The sequence below is a fragment of the Protopterus annectens genome, chromosome 1.part0, assembly GCF_019279795.1.
Source record: "Protopterus annectens isolate FY-2018-M chromosome 1.part0, PAN1.0, whole genome shotgun sequence".
NCBI classification, from domain to species: domain Eukaryota; kingdom Metazoa; phylum Chordata; order Ceratodontiformes; family Protopteridae; genus Protopterus; species Protopterus annectens.
The window spans coordinates 576,430,795-576,455,339 of NC_056725.1; the positions used below are offsets into that span (position 1 = coordinate 576,430,795).

Genomic DNA, 24,545 nt, shown 5'->3' on the forward strand with positions numbered 1-24,545 from the left:
TGTTGGTGTCATGAATAGACTCTCTCTCTGTACACAGTAGGCCTTCCCTTTTGTATGTACCTTTATAGGTCCCATTTGCTCACTGAAAGTAACAACTGACTTTAGACTTTCACAGCCATAGTTGAAGTATAAGTTCCTGTTGTGAATTGAATGCATGCAGTAAATGAGTATTGTATCGGAGTGTGTCTGAAATTTATGACTAATTCTAGTGTTGGCAATATCTTAGGTGACACTGGACCTGGTATACGAGCATGGGTTAAAGATGTCCTAAATGAAGATCTTGTTTTCCCCCATATCAGAGTAGTTTATCCAACTGCTCCAGCCAGGTATGTATGTATGGTTGCTATTGGATACATTTTTGATTTGTGGCATTTGATAAGGAGTAAGGTAAATGCTTTCTGAAGTTTTGTTTGGAGTTGTGCTAACTTTTCAGAAATGACAGCAAAAATATGAATGATATTCTTAAGAAGCTCAGTGAGGATTGTAGGGCAGGGTTTTGTGACTTCTGCAGTTTGTAATGGGCAAGCCACTCCTGCTTTTCTTTCTTGATGCCTGCTCCCCTTTTTTATCTCTTTTTACCGTTACTCTGCAGTCACACTCACTCAGTCTGATGTAGTTCTTTGTGTAGGTCCTCCTTTTTTCTAAGAGGAATCTAGTTTAGTTCTAGGAGTCCTGATCAACTTCTAACTACTGCCACCATGTGTTTGACCTGCTTTTTCTTGGTCATTAGCATTGGGCGTAGGTTAGTGTTACTATTGTTGATTCACCTGTACTATGTGTCTTTAGTCAGCGTAAACACGTTTTCTGTGGTAAGTAGTGCTTGTACCTTAATTTGCTTGTACTGTTGCTGACCAGCTCTCCATCCCAGTACTTCCCCATTTGTTCGTATCGTTGCTGATCAGCTCTCCATCCCAGTACCTTAATTTGCTTGTACTGTTGCTGACCAGCTCTCCATCCCAGTACTTCCCCATTTGTTCGTATCGTTGCTGATCAGCTCTCCATCCCAGTATTTCCCCATTTCTGTGGTAAGTAGTGCTTGTACCTTAATTTGCTTGTACTGTTGCTGACCAGCTCTCATCCCAGTACTTCCCCATTTCTGTGGTAAGTAGTGCTTGTACCTTAATTTGCTTGTACTGTTGCTGACCAGCTCTCCATCCCAGTACTTCCCCATTTGTTCGTATCGTTGCTGATCAGCTCTCCATCCCAGTATTTCCCCATTTCTGTGGTAAGTAGTGCTTGTACCTTAATTTGCTTGTACTGTTGCTGACCAGCTCTCATCCCAGTACTTCCCCATTTCTGTGGTAAGTAGTGCTTGTACCTTAATTTGCTTGTACTGTTGCTGACCAGCTCTCCATCCCAGTACTTCCCCATTTGTTCGTATTGTTGCTGATCAGCTCTCCATCCCAGTACTTCCCCATTTCCCCCATATATTTAGTCTGTGTAGTTAATGTTTACATATTATGTCTTGCATTGTCTATCCCGTCTTTATTCTGTGCCATTAGTGACCCTTACTTTCCACTGAAAGGCACATGTCTTTACTTCCAGCTCCCTGTGGATGCAGCCATTGTTGAAGCTGTATCTTTCTACTAATTTATTCCAAATAGCAGATTTATTGCTTTGACTTTTACTTCTGATAAATGCATTCACCTACCATTAGTCTGTTATTTCTTGCAATTTGTCACTTCATTTCATCCTCTTTTGACCAGGCAGGAGTGGACAATAATAAATAATTAAGTGTGAACTAAATAATTAAGTGTGAACTAAATAATAGTGTGTACTATCTCCATTTCTGTATTGCTTCCTCATTTTATGATGTATGATCTCAGTCTTGAATATTTATATATGTATTTTATATTATATACACACACACATATATATATATATATATATATATATATATATATATATATAAAATAAACACAGTGCACTAGAAGAATCTTAATTATATGAATTCAGACTTCTTTTAGGCGTAGTAATTAATACTGAGCTAGTAGAAAGGAAATAAAAACTCAGACACTGAATAGATGATTAAGCTTTCGCTCTTATTCAGGTGGAAGAGCTTCATCAGAATAACCTATAGTCAACAATACTTACATTATATGTAACTAGAGTCACATGTAAACAAAAAAACAATGAACTACTTATAACTTATTAGTACAGTAACCAATAGTACAGCCAGACAATATTTAAACTGTGCCAATCATCTAAACACAATAACCATGAACATACATATGAATGACAGGGGCATGAATATTAAATAAACACTCCCTTGTGTTAGCTAATCATTGAATAAATGTACAGTGTGCTCACTAAACATGCATGTAGGAGAAATGAATATTCATATAACTGTACAAGTTGTGACTAACAAGTGTGTCAAAGGTCATGGATGGATGCAAACACATTTTGTAGAAAGAAAGCAACTGTCAAAATAGAACAACTGTCAAAATAGAATTAAATCTTCCATTTTAAAGCGCATTTAATATTAACACTTTCATTCAGACCAGGGTATGTTTCAGAATTAAGCAGTAATTGCCATTTAAGTTCTCTTAGTTCTAAACATAATTCCCAATCTCCAAAAAACAGTTAACTTGTTCTAATACTATGAAGTAAAATTTACTAAAAGAAGTACAAAAAATGCTATGTTTAGCAAGGGCATTATTTAAGTTCTTTGCCCTGATGGCTCCTAGATGCTCCTTAATTCTATCTGAAAGTTTTCTTGTAGTTTTACCTACATAAAATGCTTTACAAGATGCACAAATACCTGCATATATATGTGTGTGTGTGCACTCTATATATTTATTTATAAAATGTGTGTGTGTGTGTGTGTGTGTGTGTGTGTATATATATATATATATATATATATATATATATATATATATATATATATAGGTATAATTATAACGTCTATGTATGTATTGAGCATCTTCATAAGAGCCATGTTGTTTGGGTATGATCATTGGTTTTGTTGTTTTTGCTCAGTGTTAACTTGGCTGTGAATAAAATGGATCACATGAAGTCTGAGTTTAATGTTAGTATTTTAACTATGAATATATTTTTAATTTGGGCTATTTTTGTCATACACACAGGTATGAAATGTACTGAATTGGGTTACAGTAGTTTGCCTTGTACTTTAGTGCAGATGAGTAAGGCTGTGAGCTGTGACTTGTAGTGCAAGGCTTCAGTCCCTCAAAGTTTTGTTCATCTTTGTATTGTGTGACTCGGACCAAGTTGTTTCAACAAACAGTGCTTTTGGGCTGTCACTGAAAAGGATTACCTGTGTCCAATAAGGTTTTCCAAGTTAACAAATGTCCTGCTCTTTTGGCTTTTGAATTCCTATACCCTTCACACTGTATGTTGTTTGACTTTGAATCTCAGCATGTCTCTTGTAGTTCAGCATGTTACCAGATGCATTCTCAGTAAATGTGAGTTTCAAGGGAAGAGAATGTTCATGTTGATCACACTGAGTCTGATTTCAATGTGAGAGTGGTTTGTTTTCTTTATCGAATGTCTCAGTGCTTTTGCTGTAAAATTTGAGAGATGCTTTAAATTAAATACGCACATATGTCTATGATTACGCACATATATCTATGATTGTAAAAGTAAAGAACATGCACATTAACACTTGGTAACTGGTGAAAGTAGACAAGTAATGCTAAATAATTTTGGTTGTGGGTTTCCCTGGTCCATTACCATGCCTAGCCTTGATTTGACCCTACCTGTACAGATTCTGGAAAGTACAGGGAAAGAACATGAAACAGGGGTAATACAGCATAACTGATAGTTTCAAATACCTCTATCTGGACAGATGAAATTACAAGACAGTAACTTAATGTATTCTCCCAGCTCAAGCACCACATAGTTTGATTTCAGACTGCACTGAATACAAAACACTGTTTATGCATTGCCATAGAAGGAAGAGAGAACACATGTTATGTGAACTGGTGCTAAGAAATCTTCCACATCTTGTCCTTCATTTGAACACTATGCCCCTCGCCTAAAGGCAATGAATGTCAGCTCTGCTCCTCCAAGTGCAGAGTTAATAGTTCTACTGATTTGTTTATATGCACCATGTAATGGATTATTTAGTCATAATTTAGCTTAATGCTGTCAGAACATGTACAGTACATACTATTAATATACCCCAGTATGCACACATACATACATCACACAAACACACACAGCAGCTTTTTCACTTTGAAAACCCCAGATGTCTAACTGATCAAATGAATGAATCAATACATAAGCAATAACCCCGGTAATACATTTCAGCTCACTGCTGTCAGATGCATATAGTGCAAACCATTTGTTTCCCCCCAACAGGCCCTGACAAAGACACACATAATGTGCACAAGTCCTTGTAACTGCTGCTGCAGTTACTTGCATTAGTTCTGTTTTTATTCTTTTCCATTCACTAAAACATTTTTTTAAGATCAGAAAGTGGCAGCTAAGATTTCTGTCATGCTACTTGGCTGTTATGTTGTGAAACTGCATTTGTTTTTTACTGGGATCTCAAGGTACACTAATTCACTATTTTTGCGCATTGAGTATGCAAGCCCATTTTGTAAAGTGTAGTAACACCCATGAGATACTATATGGTCTTTATGATTAATCTTCACAGATGCACAAATTATTTATTTTTTACAGCGTTATACCTGTTACTGCACTGTATGTCAACTACACCTGTTACTAGGAATTTTGTCTTGTTCCATTTTGCTTTTGATACCTTTTACTTCAATAAAACATGGATTGTTGTTTATTAGTCAATCTGATTAAGTGACTGTTCTGAATTCATTGGTAATTTGTGTTGAAATATGTTGCAGACTACAGCAATGATGCTTATACTGTAAAGTTTTTCTTTACAGTTGTACTAACAAAAGGTAGGACCAGATGATACATAGGAAGACATTGGGCAGCTGATCAGCATACACTTAGTTTAAATGTCTTTATTAAAGTTAATTGTACTTTCCTGAATTACTTGCAGAGATCACATATTTTTGAATCAAAATGCCCACTTTCTGTAATGAGACTGTAATTGCACAAAACAAAATGATAATGTATTTGCTCATAATTTCTAATGGGTATGTTATTCAATTGGTGAATAAAAACTAAATGACAGAATATAATTTAGGGCAGGAGGCATCTGCCAGACATAAGAAGGGTGACCAGTAGTTTTCCATATGGCTGTGTATCTTTTTCTTCCATGATATCACAGTGCAAAAAGAATTATGAATAGTCAGCTAAGAAGATACCCTGAAATGGTGTTTCGTGCTACAAGACAAGACAAATAAAACAACTAATTGGTTTGGAGCATATTCATTGTTGCATGTTGCATTATGTAGAGTGACAGAAATGATGTAGCATTTGATTAGATGGGAAATCTTGAAAACTGACAACGTAATTTACAAACACTGAGGCTATAACAAGTAAACTTGTCAGACTGAAGGCTGAAGCTTAGTCTAGTAAATTTCATTTGGTCACTATTCATATCATACCTTTCTATATGTAAATTCTACAGATGAATGGCATTACGTGTTAAATTAGCTTTTAAATGTTAATTGTAGTTTTAACACTGACAGTATAGAGGATAGTGATCAGGAAGTCCATAGTCAGTTTGTTTTTCTGATACATTTGTGTCAAAGAAGTTCACATCAAGAGCAGAATAAAGCAAAATTGGAGAGGTGACTAGGGACATACATGTGAAGAAAATATAATGGAGAAATCTGATGTTTATCTTCTTCATTCCTCCTCACGATACGGTCTTGGATCCGACTCTCAAGCTTCTCTGTCTTACCTGACTCTCAAGCATCTTCCTCTTACCCATTATTATTTCTATATCATTGGTGCTGGTGTTTTAAGTGACCTCCCTTTTTGTAGTTCTTTCTTAAAGCCTTTGTGTGTGTGTGTGTGTGTGTGTGTGTGTGTGTGTGTGTGTGTGTGTGTGTGTGTGTGTGTGTGTGTGTCTGTGTGAGAACATTTTTTTTCTCCCTGCTCATCTTTCCTTTCAAAAAAAAAAAAAAATTAGATAATTTTTTTGTGTTTTAAAAGTTACAATTAAAGTTAAATTAGAGTTGTAGTCTTAGTTCCACTCTAAATTTAAACTCTAAGGCTAAGGTTAATTCTCTTTTTTCCAATCCTTAGCCTGTTGGTCTAGTGTCCGTTGGTTTTTGGCGAGCTTTGTTTGATAGTTTGACAAACCTTCCCCCGGTTTTAAGCATTGCACCTCTTGTGGGCATAAAATCCCCAATCAAGATGCCCACAAGGAGTGTGTATATTGCACTTCTTGTGGGCATAAAATCCCCAATCAAGATGCCCACAAGGAGTGTGTATATTGCTTAGGTATGGACCATCTGAAAGTGGAGTGTGTAGTCTGTGTTTCCTTTAATCTTCGGGCCCTAGCAGACAGATTTAACAAGTTGATATTAAAGGGTCATCTTTGGTCCTGAGAGTCCGACTTCTTCCTTGGCTTCAACTTCCACTGCAGAAGTAGCAAAAAGGAGGTCTCCCCATGCATCCCGTTGGAACCAAAAGCCAGTTCCAGGAAAACTTCTGATCTGACCTCCATGGACCCAGTCGGATCAACCAGGATCCTGGGATCCAGGGGAAATGACATCTTTGTCACCTCCTGCACTGTCTTCTCCGGTGTCTGATCCACTGGCTCTGGATCAGAGGGCTTTAAGCAAATCTCCTGCCCACTCGTTGAATTCCAAGCACCCCTCGCTGGCTTCTTTCACATCCTCTATAAGCTGGTCCAAGGCGGACAGGGACAAATCCCAGATCCAGATGGGGGTAGTCTCGGCTCCATTCTCTATCGTATCCGTCAGCTACCCAGGCCATACCATCAGCACTTCTCCTCCGATCCCGCCTTCGGTTTTGGAATTGCGGGGTTTGGGACTCTGTGTGTCTGGTTCAGTGCAGTGGGTGCTCCCTTCCTCGATGCTGTTTCCCTTGATCAGTCCTGTTCCTATTCCCTCAGAGTGAACAAATCTCAGAGCCGAAGTGCTGATGCTAAGTCCGGGGGACTGGGATTGGCTCCATCTTTGTTGAAGCCATCTCTTCCCTTGGGCGACTTAGCCCTTGACAGTTGGGGTCTGATCCCTTCTGGAACCCATGGATCTGGTGCGAGTCCTAGCTGCTTTCACCCTGTGGCTTCGGCTTCAGGGGAGATGGAAAGGACCTCTCCCGGTCCATCAGCTTTTCAGGTAGTGAAGAGGATTTTCTCCCGAGTTGGAAATCCATCACCACATGTCCCGCAATCTACTTTTGTACCCTCATCGGGTTGAGGCCTTGAGCCCGTTCGTCTTGTCCTGAGTCAACCTGTTCCAATCGGCCTCCAGGATCTCCCTGTCTAGGAGGGATCCCCTTCTTCCAATACTTCCCCATAGTATTCTGCTGAGGAGGTCTCCAGAAGAAGACATGCAAAAGGAGGCACGTTGACTCCCCGATGGAGTCAGTAACTGATGACACTGACTTCGATGAGGGGGGAAGGATCCCCCTGATGCCTACCTGAGAATGTCTCCTTTAGACGCATTCTGGAAAATCTTGAAGCAGAAAGGTAGGTTATTTGCCTAACTTCCTCATTCCGAAGAGTCCGTGATCTTGGAGACATTTGGGGCGGGCCCATCTACAACATGGGTGCCCCTCCCTGGCAGATACTCTCGTTGATTTGGTTTCCCGCTGGGCATGGAAGGAGCCAGACACCATCGAGCCCATTCCCAAGCGCCCTGATAGGTTCCTGGCTGTCTGGCTCCAACAGGAGATAAAACGCATTGGAGTAAGGGTCCCCTATTTGATGTCATCATGGTTGCAACAACCACTAAAAAAGAACTGGCAGAAGAGACTGCTGGTGTTCATCCACCTAACAAGGAGTCTAGAGCAATGGACAGGATTGGAAAGTGTGTTTACGCCTCAGCCATCTTTACGATGAAGTTGTTAAATTACCTAGCTCACTTTATCTGGCTGCAGAGAGATCTGATCAAGGAGCTTTCAGCCTTTTTGAGTCCTTGCCTTTGGAGGAATTTAAGAAAGTTTCTCCCAAGTTGACCAGTCTATCTTAGTTACCAATTCCTCACTGAGATTAATCTCCCATACAACGGAAGGTACCTCTCGAGCTGCCGGTTCAGGACTTTCCCTAAGGAGGCATGCCTGGATGAGGCTATGTGATTTCATGGAGCCCTTTAAGGCATGCTTTGTAAATCCACCCCATGATGGCTCTTCACTATTTGGGCCATCAGTTAGAGTAGCTCTCACCCGCAGTGAAAAGAACGCTAAGACCCTTTCTGCTGTAGGAGTAAAATTTTCTATGCTTCAGAGGTCCTTCTCCAGGAACCAACGTGGAGGCAAGAAAATGTGGTTTCGTAAGTCCCAAGGGCCTTTCCAGGACCCACATGGGGAACCCTCCTTTAGAAGCAGAGGAGGGTTTAAAGGTAGGCGCCTCCTTGGAGGCAGAGCGGGCCCGCAAAGTCAGGGCTTCAGAGACCCTTTTTCCGTCAAGCCCTTTCGGCACTCCTGAAGCACTGCCTGACCCTCCATCTCTGGAGGAAGTCTGGGGTCGACTCACTTTGCACTCATAAGCCTGGACCCATTTGACTCAAAATCTCTGGGTGCTAAGGATAATATCCAGAGAGTACTACATTCCCTTTTCTCTTCCACCTCCAAACTAAGAACTTCCCCGACATGCTACCCAGTCAAAGGGAGCAGGCAGCAAAGGAAATTCAACAACTGCTGCAAACAAGAGTGAACCAAGATGTCCCAACCAAACATATAGGATTCTGAACTTACTCCCACTTCTTTTTGGTGCCAGAAAAGAGAGGGAACCCATTCTGCAACTAAGCAAGTTGAATTGTTATTTAAAGAAGTTGAGGTTTCAAATGGTTGCGATTGCCTATTCTGCCGTTGCTGGGCAAGGATGGTTGGATGTGCTCAGTAGATCAAGGATGCATACTATCACATCAAAATAGACAGATGCTCCAGGAGATACCTGCGCTTTCGGCTGGGAGTCAATCACTTCCAATTCGGAGCACTGCCCTTTGGGCTCACCACAGACCCCACAGGCATTCACCAAATGCATGGCATCAGTAGCAGCTCACATGAGACTCAAAGTATTGGTGTTTCCATACTTAGACGATTGGCTCCTTACTGCCCCCATGAAGCATCAGCTTATCCAAGCCAGAAATTACTTCATCCATCTTTCACACTCCTTGGGTATCACTGCAATTCATAGGAATGCAGCTGAACACAAGAGATCTAATAGCTTCACTCCCCACGCACAGCATAATAACATTGAGGAATCAAGTCCTGGAATTGTTATACCACCCCCAAGGCTAGTCTTAGAATTGCTGCTGACATGGAGCCTAGGGCTTGTGGTAGTCCCTCTAGCAAGGTTCTTTATGCAGATTGTTTAGTGGATATTGGCAATACAATGGTCCATTCTTTATCAGCCTGTATCCAGTTCCATCAGCTTGACTTGAATTTGCAAGTCGCACATCAGTTGGTGGATTCATTCAGACGATCTTCTAGGCAGACTGTTTTTAACCCTCCCCATAGCCACAGTCACCATGGATGCCTCCCAGTTTGGGTGGGAGGGGCATTACAATGGGAAGATGGTCCAAGGCACGTGGTCTACCATCGAGATCAGGTTGCATATCGGTGTTCTACAGATGGCTAATGTTGCAAGCCTTACAGGATGCTCTCCCCTTGGGGACTATTGCAGTTCATACTGACAACATGTCTGTTGTCTGGTACATCAGCAAGCAAGGAGTAACCTGTTCGCACCACTTGTGCAGGGAGGCCATGAGAGTGTGGGAATGGACGAGATCTTCACATGACCTTCTGGTTACAATGCTATCCCAGGGAACGCCAACAACTTGGTGGACAGACTCCGCAGATCAGACCTGGTTCCAGATTAGTGGTCCCTCACTCAGTCAGTGGTGAGTATGATCTTTAATTACTGGGGTCAACCTTGCTGCAACCTTTTTGCCTCTCCCCTCAACTACAAATGCAGCAAGTTCTTCGCTCTGATCCTCCGTCCAGGGGAGTCCCTGAGGGATGCAGTGGTCCATGATTGGTCCCTGGGTCTCCTCTATGCTTATCCCCCTCTCCCATGGATCCGGACATTTCTTCAGAAAGCAAGGAAGCTGAAGAGCTCAGTCATCCTCATTGTCCCCTTCTGGCCTCATCAGATTTGGTTCCACTTCCTCTCGTTTCATCTTAAATATCCTCCATTGGATAATGGAGCCAAGACAGGACCTCTTCTCTTACCTGGCAGAGATGCAGCACCCGAGCCTTTGCATCCTCAAGCTGACCGCTTGGTTTCTCCACTTCCAACCCTAGCAAGACAGTCCAGACTTGGTTCTCCGGTCCGTAAAATACTTCTAGCCTCGCAAAAGGCTTCTACTAAGAAAGTCTACACCAGTAAGTGGAAAAGGTTCACCATTTGGGCTGCAAATATGAATACTGATCCCTTCTGAGCATCAGTTTGGGATATTCTTTTCTTTCTTAGTACCCTATTTTAGGAAGGGAGCTAGCTTCTCTACCATCAGATTTCAATTAGCTTGTATTTCTAATGTGCATGCTGCTAGGCAGTCTCGTTTCCTGTCCACCTTTAGGTTATGTGGCCTCCCATCAAGGACTCCTCCCATCCTTGGGATCTCACTGTCGTGATGCATGCTTTGACTTGGGGACCATTTCTTCATTTATCGTCCCTTTCCCACCCAGCCAGCCCCGTGTGTGCCCCCCCCTTTTTTTTAGGCAAGGTCTTGAAAACAAAATTGCCGACATGAAAGTTGCTAATCGTAACAAAATAGAGGTTATGCTGCTAAACCGTAGGAGCTTAAGCCAAAAACTGCACACCCTGGAAGCACTTGTATCACTGGAGGTTGTAGATGTCTGTGCAGTCACAGAAACCTGGTTCAAGGCCTCAGAGAACCCTGGCTTTACAAGGCTACAATGCCTTCTACACCTGTAGACCGCAAAATGAACATGTGAGAACCAGAGGAAATGGTGTTTCTGCCTGTATTAGAGAGAGATTCACCCTCATCTAGTTAGGCAGGGCAACTCCATGGAGTTACTCCAAGTTCAGATTACTGTGGGTAAGATCCCCATTCAAGTCATAGATAGTTATAGATCTCCCTCCATAGATCATGATATGCTACAAGGCCTACTTGACCAAACTGGAGTCAATCCAAATATTGCCAAACACTCTGGTCATGGGGGATTTCAGTTATCCCACCATTAACTGGGAAACCTGTTCTAGCTCTAACTCACTAGCGCAAAAGTTCCTTGACTTTGTCAAATGCCCTGGAACAAATTGTTCAAACCCAAACAAGAGGAACAAATATACTAGATCTAGTCTTCACTAGCATGACAAATAGATGCACCACTGCAACTCTCAGACCCACATTCGTTTAATTTGACCACAAATCAGTCGCCTTCGAACTGGCACTAACACCAGAACCCGCGAAGGGTGAAAAAGTCAGACTAAAACCTTCACCAAGGCAAATTGTACCCTCCTAGGGTAAGGTATAAATGCATTCCAAGCTCCACCCCCAGCTGGAAGTGCGAACTGTACCAAAGCTCACTCAAAAGCTCAGTACAATCACTTGTACAAGTGTATAGACTCTGCTTTTCCAGAATCAAGGCCAGAGCCCCAAGTAAAAACAAGCAGCCCTGGTGGACATCAGCAAACTTTACAACAAATTTAAAAAAAATGTTGCTAAGAAGACTGAGATGAGGCCGCAGCAGTGTAAAAGCACCCTTCACAGCCTCAACCAGCAAATATGACGACATGTCAAATCCTGTAAGGTTAATGAGAAAAACGTATCGATCACAGCCAAGGATAACCATAAGTTCTTTTACAGCTATGTACACAGTCTAAAAGATAGAACCCAAGCATGTGCTGATCTAGTAACTTAACAGTGTCATACACTGATCCTGCAGAGATAGAAAACCTGCTGGCAGACAGAGATTTTCACTCCCTTATCCCCTCCAAACTTAACACAAACCTTGTCCCAAAGTTCCCTCCCAACCTACATATCCAAAGAGCAGGTCATAAAAGCCTTGTCTAAGGCAAAAAAACACAGCCGCTGTGGGATCAGACGGCATCCCAGGCTGTCTTCTAAACAAACTAAAACATGAACTAGCATCACCATCAAGTACCCTGTTCAATCACAGCCTAACCACAGGCTGTGTTCCTGCTGAATGGAGAACAGCAAGATATTTCCCTCCACAAAGTTTGCTTAGCAACAGACCCAGGGAATTATAGACCCATACGTCTAACCAGCCTCATCTGTAAGGCCATGGAATGCGTCATCATGGACCTCATAAATAAAGACATAGTTGACTATGGCAAATCTATGCACACAGCATACCTCGATTTGGGTAAGGCCTTCGACACAATCCCACACTCGAGCATTACTGAGAAACTTAGCAAACTGAATGTAAATCCCTTTGTTGTAAGATGGGTTGCCAGTTGGCTCACAAATGAGTCATACACTATCCAAGTGGGTGACTCCACATCAGCCAGGAGACCTGTCCAGCAGAGTGCCACAAGGATCATTGCTGGGCCCCCTACTCTTTGGTATATACTTCTCAGAAGTGGCTGACCAAGTTTGTGGACAACTGCAAACTGGGTGCAGTTACTGAATCCTCAAATGATGTCTGTATACGTCAGAAGGGTCTTATGCAGACCAAAAACTGGTGTCTTAGTCACTGTCTTAAAATAAATGCAAAGAAATGCATCATTCACTTATGTCCCTTCACACTATTAAATTAGCAAGAATACCCTATGTACCTATGAAGTGGTAAGGGATCTGGGATCACAAGTAGACTGTGACCTTAACTTTGACTAATATGTGTCTACTGTAGCAAGGAAAGCTTTCTGTATAGCACACTTGATTAGCAAAGGCATGGCTTCTAGTGCAAAGGAGATTATAACCCCTCTGTACTCTTTAGTAACCAGGCCCATAATTGAGTATAAAGCTCCTTTTTGCATGTACCGTACAAAGCACCTGCAGCAACCGGAGAGACCTCAGAGGCTTCTCACAAAGAAGATCAAAGGACTCCATCACATGCCTTAGTCATTGTCACTGTACTCTGTATTGTATAGGCTCCTTAGGGGATACTTAATAGGTTCATAGGTTAGTAGGTGTTTACTAGGCTAACAACCACAAGGGCCTTTTTTAAGCCCATCACAGAAGAACCGACCAGCAGAAATGTTTATTGAAGTTAAGCGCTTTCCTGTCTATTACAGAGACTTCCTCGGAACAAGGAGGAAAAGCAATTTATGCTTGAATTGAATAAAGATCCCACGGTCAGATTTGTGAAACCAGACAATGGCAGTGGAGTGGTAGTTATGGACAAGAGACAATATTTAGATGGTATGAATAACATTCTACTTGATGAAGCCTACGAGGAAAGTTCCCTAAATGAGATTAGGGTGACCTATAAAAAGATAGACTTGGCACTTGATGATATGATTTACTAGGCCCAAATTGATGTAGATGAGTATCACTTTTTGAGAAATGAATATCCCAGGGTGGCAAATATTTTTGTATACCAAAAATCCACAAGGGACTGTTTAATCCATCTTTCAGGCCCGTTGTGGATGGTAAAAGGTCCAAATTTTATTGCCAAATACCTAGATCATGAAATGCAGAAGTGCCTGGATTTTTTTGATTGTATTAGTAAAGATTCCTGGCAATTTATTGACAGATTAAATGGCATTGAATTAACCACCGATATGATTATGGTCACTGTTGATGTAGTTAATCTGTTCACTGTTATTCCCCATGATTTAGATATTTATTGGTTAGAACAACAACTTAATAAAACCAATATTTTTTCTCAAGATGAAATCAACAAACTGAGTGTACTTATGGAATTAGTTTTAAAAAAAAATAACTACGTTTAGTTTGAGGGGCAGTATTATAAACAGGTGAAAGGAGTGGCAATGGGGGTGGCATGTGCCCCCATTTTTCCAACATTATTATGTCTTATTGGGAGCAGGAATTTCTGATAGTCGGTACATGTCTAATATTACACACTATAGCCCATTCTTGGATGATTTGTTTCTTCTTTAGAAAGGTACAGAAGACAGTTTAAATGAGTTTCTGGATTATATTAATGAAACAGTTGATTTTTAAAAAATTTACTTATGTTTATAGTAAGAATAAAATTGTCTACGTAGATGTAGAACTTGAGATAGATTGGTGTAATATGAATTTTAACACCAGAATTCACCGAAAAGTCCACATTCTCAAATTCCTATTTGGATTATGGGAGCTGGCACCCCCACCATCAAAAGAGGGCTGTAGTTAAAGGCCAGTTGGTGTGGGCTGCCAGAATGGTGAGTTCTGATGTGGATTTTTTGGTAGAATTAAATTTTATTGCACATATGTTTAAAACAAAGGGGATATCCTGACTGTCTTTTGGATGACCGTGCTCATGAGGTAACCCACAAACGTAAACAAGGTTTTTATAGACCCATACTGGGCCACGGATTTGTGAGTACTAATAGATCTAGTAATGAAAAAGTTTTTTTACAACTCAGCCTTCATTGACATTTAATGGTATGGCCAACAGTATTATTGATGTGGTAAATGCCAATTGGGAGATTCTTCAATTTGATGCTAATGTTGGGTTGAAAGTTGGTAAAAACCCGAGACATGTTTTTAGGAGGGACAAATCTATAAAGAATATTTTGGAAAGTATTAGACATGAAGGCAGAATCAGTAGAAAAGTAGGTAATTTTAAATGTAATTCCTGCTCTCTTTGTCCATTTATAATGGACACTGAAGGCCAAATTAGGGTTAATCAGAAGACTGTCAATATTGGAGGCCACTACAGTTGTAATAGTAAAAATGTTGTGTATATGGCTAAATGTGGAAAATGTTCTAGTTTCTACATTGGGAAAATCTGTAGAAAATTTAAATTAAGAATAGGTGAACATCTGGGTGACATCAGACATTGTAGGGTTACCAGTGCTTTGTATAGACATATCAATGAAAATCCAACACATGATTTTAAATTTTTGGTTTTACAGCAGTTAGTGCTGGATGAACAGGGGTGCATTACAGATGTGCATTTGGATATGATGGAATTGAGATGGCTGTTGTTTCTAAGTGCCTCTTGTTACCCAGGTATCAATGAAACTATAAGCATTGCTAGTGTTTTAAAACTTGATCGAATTTTAGGTTAGTAAAGTTAACATTGATTTTATTTAGCAATTTATTAACTTCTTTCGGCTTTTCCCGGTTAGGGGTCGCCACAGCGGATCACCGTCCGCTCATGATTGGCAGTGGAGTTTTACTGTGTCGAGTTGCCAGCCCGGCGCCTAACCTTCCACAGAAGGCACACACACACACACACACACACACACACACACACACACACACACACACACACACACACACACACACACACACACACCTAGGGCCAATTTAGTGTGTCCAATCCACCTATAGCATGTCTTTGGGATGTGAGAGGAAACCGGAGGAAACCATTTAGCAATTTATTAACATATTATAATATTCTATGGTAACATTTATTTAGTTTTGTTATTTGCTACATGCAATATTTTTCTGCTGTAATTTGATGTGTATATAGTGCTTTAAAAAATTTGGCGCAATTTTGAATGGTTAATTGAGGGGTGGGTATATATTTGGCTGTTTTTTTGTGCAATATTGTTCTGAGGAAGTCTCTGTAATAGAGAGGAAAGCGCTTAACTTCAGTAAACTTGGTGTCCTTTGGATTGCTCACATTCTGCTGGTCGGTTCTTCTGTGGTTTTCTACTATTTTGTGAGTGTTTGGCCTTTTTTAAGCCTATCCATGCATCCCAAATCTCTGACTAGTTCTGATACCCTTGATAAGTAAAAGCATGGGCCTGGGAGATGAACCATTTACAGGTTACCTGTTTGTATCAGAGATATAGGTGCCAAACCAGGGATGAATCTCCAGTTTCCATCCAATTGTCCAAGTTGCACTTGAATTGGATTAGGGAGGAACTCTGCTTTACATGGATGGGGAGCCTGTTCCATAGATGGTGTAGTCTCTGGGATACATGCCTCTCTCTCTCTCTCCAGCAAGTCCTGTTTATATCACAGGAAGGTTCAAGTCTTTAGAACGGGTAATTCTGGTACTGTTTGTTTTGTGGATATGCAGGTGGTCCGTCAGAGTGGAGTTTGACAATGCCCTGTATGCCAGGCATAGACCTCCCCTCAAAAGCCTGTAAGAGACAATACAGGGATAGGGCTTTGAGGTGTTTTGCATCAGACATATTACTTACGCCCTAGTGTGGAACCTCTGTGGACGTTCAGTTGTTGGATATGCCTGGTTAGGTACATACCAAAGGGGCATAATACTCAATGATGGGTCTGATGAATGTCGAATACAGTGGAACAATGACTTCCTTGGACTTGGATGCCATACCTTTGTTTATAAGTTGCACAACATAGTGTGATTTCCTCACCACTGTAGACACATGATGATCAAAGGCTAGATTACTGTGTGCGTCCCTGACTACTGGGTCCAACTCTAAGGGGTGTGTTGTCAATATGATAGTTACCAGGGATGGATGACTTGCCAAAGGATACTATTATGCATTTCTTGGCATTTGTCCATAACTCTGACACCAGTTGTTTGTCATTGTCAGCCCCTCCTGGAGAATATTTGTGTCAGTGTGAGATTCAATGATGGCTCCTAATTTGCAATAATCTGCAAATTTAGTCAGCCAGAGACCACTAACATTGGCCTTGACTTCTGAGAAATAAATGCCAAAAGGAGCAGTCCAAGGACTGATCTCTGAGGGACTTCACTTGTGACTGGCCTCTTTGTGGAGGTGGACTCTCCAATTCTAACTTCCTGGGTCCTGTCTGTGAGCCAATTGGCTATCCACCGGGTGACATACAGGTTTGTAAATAACCTCTTGAGTTTGTCAACAATGCCCAAGTGGGGTATTGTGTCAAATGCCTTGGCCAGGTCAAGGTAGGCAGTGTGAACAATTTTGCCCTCATCCATTGCTTTGGTGACCTTCTCAAAGAAGTCTACTAGGTTGAGTAGACATGATCTGCTGTTTACGAAATGAAACTGGGCTGGGTCTAGTGTGTGGAGGTTTACTATGCCTCTACTGGTAATCTCCATGATAATTCTTTCCATGGCTTTACATAAAAGACTAGTGAGACTTGAAGGGCTGTAGTTTCCAGGGTTTGTAGATGGCCCACCTTTGTGCAGAGGGATGACTGCTGCCTTTCTCCATTCATGAGGCACGAAGCTAAATTAAAATTAAGGGGAAGGCAACTAGAGTAACAGTGGTGTGCAAGAACACAACAGTAACGGGGTGGAAAAAGTTCTGTCTGACTCGCAAGAGAGAGAGCTGTGGTCTTTTCAAGTTTTAATATGTAGCTAAAAGGAGAATGCAAATAAAACACTGTGTAAAGAAAACAAATCACAGTATACAAAATAAAAAAAAGACAAAGTAATACAAACTACAAAAAATAAAAAGCAAACTAACCTTTCCCTCGCAGCAAACTGTTGCATAGTCTGGGTGACCCTTTCCAGTAAAACTGAAATGCCTGGCTTACAGAATAATCTCATACCCAAACCAAATGAATTTGCTGCACATCTGTAAATCAAACTGGACTAGATCTAACCTGTTCCAGTGATCTAAATATGGCCTGTGACTTGAATAGGATGTGCTGGAGGGACAGATTCATCTTCCAGAGATGGCCATGTGTTTGGAATAGGCTGCCAATTCATGTGAAAAAGAGCACCTCTATGACACTGTTCAAAAGGAACCTGGATGAATGGATGGGGCACTTTAAATTCTTAACAGGGGATAGTACCCACAAGCTGCTTGGACATGGGCAGTCATTACTAAATATAGACCTGGGTATTGACGAGTCTTTATGGTACTACATTGTGATGAAACGGTTAGGCATGAAATAACCTCCGGATCAATAGGCTAGTAACCTCCTATGATCCTAAGTACTTTAAGCAGGTCAGTATTGTGGTAATATTGGCAATTATGGTCCATGTCTTCATCAGTTTAGTACTAACCCAATGGAAACGTCATTCTTGGCTGTTTATACTGTCTTTAAATATACATTTTTGTCTTTCATTTCTGATGTATTTCTGGTGTGGTCAGGTAGTAAATAACAGTTTGATTATTTTTTCCCCTCAATTCACATTCTGCCCAGCTGAACATCAACTGACCACTGGGAGCACTTATACCTTAAGTGTACCTGGTACTCTCTTCTGAGATTAGGGCTGCTGCATTAGCAGGATAGGAAGGATAAGTGGAATGGAGTTGCCTGCATCATCACATATGTTGGTCGTGCTGTGTCTTAGCTAGAAAGATTTAGTGATGATGTCATGCTCATCACTGTAGTTAATGTCACCTAGCTCTAACCTTTCTCAAATGCTAAAGTTAATGACAATCTGTGCCATGCTTGTGGCACCATCTCTATCACCTGGAATGTGTCTGTATTAGAGGCAGAAACTCCTCCTTCCCTCCCTACTAGAGTAGGTCAGCTAGCAGAGACGCTTTTTTCCTAGCTGCTCCAGTGCCCACATTTTCAGAAAGTCTACTTTTGTCAGTTTACATGATTCTGATTTCCATTTATTACATATTAAAACAAGTGATGTGATGATGTCCCTTTCATTCCTCCTCACAGTTGGGTCACAGATCGATCCTCGGATCCGACTCTGCTGCATTCTTACAGACTAGCCACATTCTTACAGACTAGGATCCAAGTCTCGAGTTCCTTCCACTTCCCATAATGCTCTGTCCTCTGCCTAACTCCCTCAGATCTTGTATGCCTCCAGCAGTGACTGACGTGGTTTGTGGACACATCGACCCCCCCCCCCTGTGGAGTCCATTACTGAGGACATAGACTTTAACGAAGGGGAAGAATCCCCGCGGTCACCACTGGAGGATGTCTTCTTTGGGGGACATTGAGAGAGAGAGAGGTAGTTGCTCGGCCCAGCTTCCTTCCTTGGAAGATTCTATGTTTTTGGGACAGGTCCATCTACATTCTAGGTGATTTCCCCCGGCAGATAAGCTTGTGGATATGATGTCTTAACGGGCCTGGAAGTTGCTGGACACAATTGAGATTCCAAAATGACCAAATAAGTTCTCGTCTCCACCCCCCCCCCCCAAGGACAGACCATACTGGACCAAAGATGTATTCCGGTTGATGCCATGGATGTTCTTTGTGTTTCACTGTTGCAGTCATTACATTTGGGTAATCTGCTGGCAGGTTGCCCTCAGCCGGCCTGATTAACAAAGTCTTGGGTCCTGCGTCAGTTGCTGTCTCTTCTTCCATGACGTCAGGTCATCAGGGGTATAAAACATGCAGCCGACACCATTACATCAGTCTTTCTTGCTGTGCGGTGCCCAAAGCAGAAGCAGTTCGCAAGTGCCGGTCGGCCGACTCCTGAAATTTTCATTTTCAAGTTTCAGAACAGAAGTCTTCAACTTAAAGCTAAGTACCTCGTTGGGGAAATGTTTTCTTGCTCCTTACTGATGTCAGTAAAAGTTAATAATTGCATTACTTGTGGAAAGCAAATACCTCATAAAGATTTTCATTTGTACTGTATTCCTTGCCGGGGGCCCTGACCATAACGTACCTTGCTGTCGGTTTTGTGCTTTATTTAAGCAGCGCACTATTCGTCGTTGGTACATTTTTGCCTCTAAATATTTCGGTTCTTGGTTTAATTATCCAGAAATGACATCGGTTAGCCATCTGACTACCGGACTTCTGAAAAAAACACAAAGAAAAAGACCGAGACAGGCCGTCGAAGTCCAAAACTGCTGATGATGCTTCTCCTAAGCCATTTGCCAGTTCACCGGTACTCAGTGAGGCGCTTTTGCAGCCCCTGATACATGCTACGTCTGACCCGCAGGCCTCTACTGAGACCCATTCAGAGTCCAGTATGCCACGAGATGCTTCTCCTATGGAACCCGTGGATGTCTCTACCTTGAATGGGTCCGGAGCCGCTGTGCAGGCACCGGCTTCTGAGGGTGTATTTAGGCCTACAGACTTGCATATTAAACCGACTCCACCTTCTATTCTAAAGCCTAAATCTCGATCTGTGTCTAAAAAACCGATGCTCAGGCCATTATTCAGGCCCCTATGCCTAAAAAATAAATGATCAAAATGGCTGAAGATCTTATTACTCTAATCAGGGGTAGTCAACCCCCCCCCCCTTCTAAGAGGCCTAGGACTGAGCTTGACTATGACTCTTCTGATCAGGACACTGTTTTTCTAATTCTTCCAATGACCTAGATTTGTCCATACCTACTTATGAGGATTCTGATGCAGAGGATTCCATTCCCTCTGCTTCCCCCTCCTGAGAACTTTTTTTTTTGGGGAAACTTTACATACCTTAAGGGAGCATTTCCATTGGGAAAGTCAGGAATTTTCTGAATCAGAAAAGAGGCTTGGGGATTTCCTTCTTCTACCTCAGCATAGGCCTTTGGCTATACCTCCTGTACTAGACATTGTTGATTGACGTGTTTTCGGAATCCAAAATGGCCCTATATTCCCTGCCTCCGGCTCCAAGTAAACTTGACAGATACAAGGTTCTTGAGTCCCACAAGTTCCTTCTCAAAAACACTGTTGCGGATCCAGAAACCATTTCTCAGGGGCCCGAGGGCATTAAGTCTTCTACTGCTAAAAAATCTTACCCCTTCTGATAGAGATTCCAGGGCACTGGATAGATGGGGTGAAAAGGTTTATACTTCTGCAACCTTGGCAATCAGGGCTTTAAACTGCCAATTTCATATGCTAAAATATCAACAGCATATTATGGGACTGCTCAAACAGAAAATGTTGATTTCTGACTGTGTGGAAAATAAAGATGTACAGGGTTTACTGCATTCTGCTGAACAAGTTGGAAAACATACTTTGCAATGTGGTTTTGATTCTTTAGAGGCCTCATGCAGGGCTGCTGTTACTGAGTCTGTGCTTAGAAGGCATGCTTGGCTTAAGGAGCAATCTCTGCCTGATCATGTTAAAGCAACATTGTTGGATGCTCCTTTAAATCAGGACCCCCCTGTTTGGCAATAAGGCTGAAGAAGTTCTAAAAAAGATGGAAGATAAAGCTAAATCTTTGCAAACTGTAAAAGATTTCTTACAAGTGCAACCTCCAAGATTTAGTAGGCACTGGCCTACTAAGAATTAGTCCTTTCCAGCTCCTTCCAAATACACTCAAGCCAAACCCAGACACACCAAAAGCACCAGGTTTCTGTCCCAAGGGACTCTCAGAACTAAGCAATGGGGGCTTCCACTTCCATATCTGGAAATAAGACACCCCCTTATGGTAAACAGTCTCAATGACTTCCCTTTAAAATTAGCAAGCACTTACCTTTTAGCCGCCCCTTTGGGGGGAAAGATTGCTCTTCATGCAAAAAACTGGGAACTCATAACCCAGGACAAATGGGTTTTAAATATAGTGTCCCAGGGATACAGATTTCCACACATTGCCAACACCAAACGGGTGGCCAGACCTGCCCCCAAATCAGTGGGCAGAGGTTCAGAAACAAGTACTTTCCCTCCTAAACATGGGGGCTATTCAACCGGTACCAGAATAGGAAAAGGGGCAAGGTTTCTATTCCAGACTTTTCCTGGTACCCAGAAAAGACAAATCATGGTGTCCAATTCTGGACCTGTCTACTCTAAACACTTTTCTGGACATTCCAAAATTCAAGATGCTGACTCTTCACCAGTTACTTCCTATGCTAGGCAAAGATGCCTGGATGAAACTCTAGATCTAAAAGAAGCTTACCTGCATATCCTAATCAGGGAATCTTGCAGAAGATACCTACGCTTCAAAGCAGGCTACTTGCATTTATCAGTTCTCTGCGCTGCCCTTTGGCTTGTCTACTGTGCCCAGGGGATTCACAAAGTGCCTGGCTCTAGTAATTGCCTGCAAAATGCAAAGAAATATTAAAATATATCCATATCTGGACAATTGCCTAATTCAGGCAGAAAACCAGGCCAAACTTATAAATCATCTGGCGTTTGTAAAAAGGGTTCTAACTTGTCTAGGGTACACCATAAACGAAAAGAAATCACAACTGGTACCCTCTCAACAGATTACATTCCTGGATGCGTGCAAGCTTGAGAATACAACTGCCCAGACAGCTTACCTCACGCCAGAAAAGCAAATTGATTTGGTAACTTACTTCAAACAAGTGGCCACAAAAACCCTGCTGTCTGCAAAACAAATACTGCAAGCCTTGGGGTTCATGGCCTCCTGCATTCTTCTAATTCCATATGCAAGACTGCATATGAGGAAACTTCAGTGGTACTTAAAAAGTCTATGGAGTCAACATTGTCACAGCCTGGAAACCATGATTCCTATCGTACCTTGCCTACCCCTGGCGTTCTTATGGTGGGCAGAGGCCTGCCACCAAAACAAAGGACTGCCATTCACACTACCCCCTGCTGCCCAAACCCTAACTACAGAAGCATCAGACTATGCATGGGGGGCTCACCTGGCAGGGAAGTGCATTCAGGGCAAATGGAACCCAAATCAAATGCACCTACATATCAATCAAAAAGAAATGTTAGCTGTACAGAATGCTCTGACAGCCTTCAAGGACTACATTCATCCAGGACAATTAATGGTAAAGACGGACAATACCACGGTTATGTGGTACTTAAACAAGCAAGGGGATACACATTCCTATTCCCTCTGCGCAGACTAGCCATGGCCTTGTGGAACATGGCCTTGAGCTACCAAGTGCAACTACAAGCTCAATTCCTGCCAGGAAAACTGAATACACTGGCAGACGGACTAAACAGAAATCTCATGGACCCAAACAAGTGGAAACTGGAACCACGGATTTTCAACATGTTGACAAGCAAATGGCGGAGCCCAGACATAGATCTATTTGCCTCCCCCCAGAACTACCAGTTGGACAAATTTTGCGCAAGGACTCCTCACAAAAAAGCATGGAAAGCGGATGCTCTATCCTTCAGTCTATGCCTTTCCCCCCCTCTGCCTCTGCTCTCCAAAGTTCTGCTAAAAGTCAAACAGGACAAACCAAAGATGATTTTGATTGCTTCAGACTGGCCACGCCAACACTGGTACCCACTCCTGCGCAGTGTCACAAATATCTCCATGGCACCTGCCTCAGACACCTTCCTTACTCTCTCAGCAGGAGAACCAAATTCTGCACCCTCCGCTCCCAACATTGAACCATGCAGCTTGGCTAATCACTTAAATTCACCCTTAGCATCCCTCAGCAAACCTGTGATGGATGTCATCTTGGAGGCGAGAAGACCTTCGGTTCATAAGTAGGTACTAGGCTATTGGCCCTAGGGCCTATACAAGCCTAGCCAAAACGGTACCCTGGCTTTCGTCACCCAAGAAAATTATTTTCCTGTGCCCATGTCAAGCAGAACCACAGAAGTGATCCCCAGGGTGAATTTCCTATTACCCATCCAATCATCAAGATTTTTCTTGAAGAGTGCTAATGAGGAGTTCTGTTTGACATAGGTAGTCTATTCCAGAGTATGGGAAGTCTCTGGGACAGGAATCTATCCCTCCAGCATGTTCTGTTTATTGTGGTGACAAGGTTTAGGTCCCTAGAGCGTGTAGCTCGGAGGGATTGGGATTTCTTTAAGTGGAGTATGTCCAACAGCTCTGGGTTTGACATAGCTTTGTATGTTAGGCAGAGATTGCCTCTGAGTAGGCGATATGTGACGGAGTAAAGCTGGAGTTTTTTGAGACTGTCTGCGTAAGGCATCTGTTTGAGGCCAGTAATCCTCTTCGTGAGGTATTTTTGCAGCCTTTCCAGTTGTTTTAGATGTCTTGTGAGGTACATACCAAAAGGAGCGTTGTACTCTATAATGGGTCTAATGAGTGATGAGTAGAGGGGAACAATGACCTCTTTTTTTTTTTTTTTTTTTTTCTGGATGAGAAACCTTTTGTGATGAGGTGTGCCATGTAGAAGGATTTCCTGACCACTGTGGCAATGTGATTATCAAAGGAGAGACTACTGTCCACCTGTGTCCCAAGGTCTCTTATCACACTTTCGGTGTTAAGTAGACTACCGCCTATGTGGTAGTTCATGGGTACAGAGTTTTTACCAAAGGGGATGACAATGCGCTTTTTGGCATTGAGCTTGAGACCATGTCTTTCACACCAGGCATCTGTCTCAGTGAGGCCCTTTTGTAGGATGTCCACATCGTTACGAGTTTCGATTATAGCTCCTAGTTTGCAGTCATCTGCGAATTTAGTTAGCCAAAGTTCTTCTGTGTTAGCCTGTACTTCAGAGAAGTAGATACCAAACAGGAGAGGACCCAGGACTGAACCCTGTGGTACTCCTCTCATTACCAGTGATTTGGAGTCTGCTACTTTCACAGTGTAGGTTCTGTCAGTAAGCCAGTTGGCAACCCATCTTGTGACATAGTGATTTATACCTAGTTAATCTATAATTCCAGAGTGGGGGGTGGTGTTGAACGCCTTGGCGAGATCTAGATAGGCTGTGTGAACCACCTTACCCTCATCTATGGCTTTGGTGACTACATCAAAGAAGTCTA

General features: G+C 42.1%; 1 protein-coding gene across 1 annotated transcript in view; it reads left to right on the plus strand.

Moving 5' to 3' along the window:
• The window catches only part of LYPLAL1 (lysophospholipase like 1), a 210,223-nt gene that overhangs the window by 15,977 nt on the left and 169,701 nt on the right, over positions 1-24,545 (plus strand). Inside the window, exon 2 of the mRNA XM_044061423.1 lies at positions 227-326. Within this exon, the coding sequence (XP_043917358.1) occupies positions 227-326 (100 nt within the window). The remainder of the gene's footprint in view (positions 1-226; positions 327-24,545) is intronic.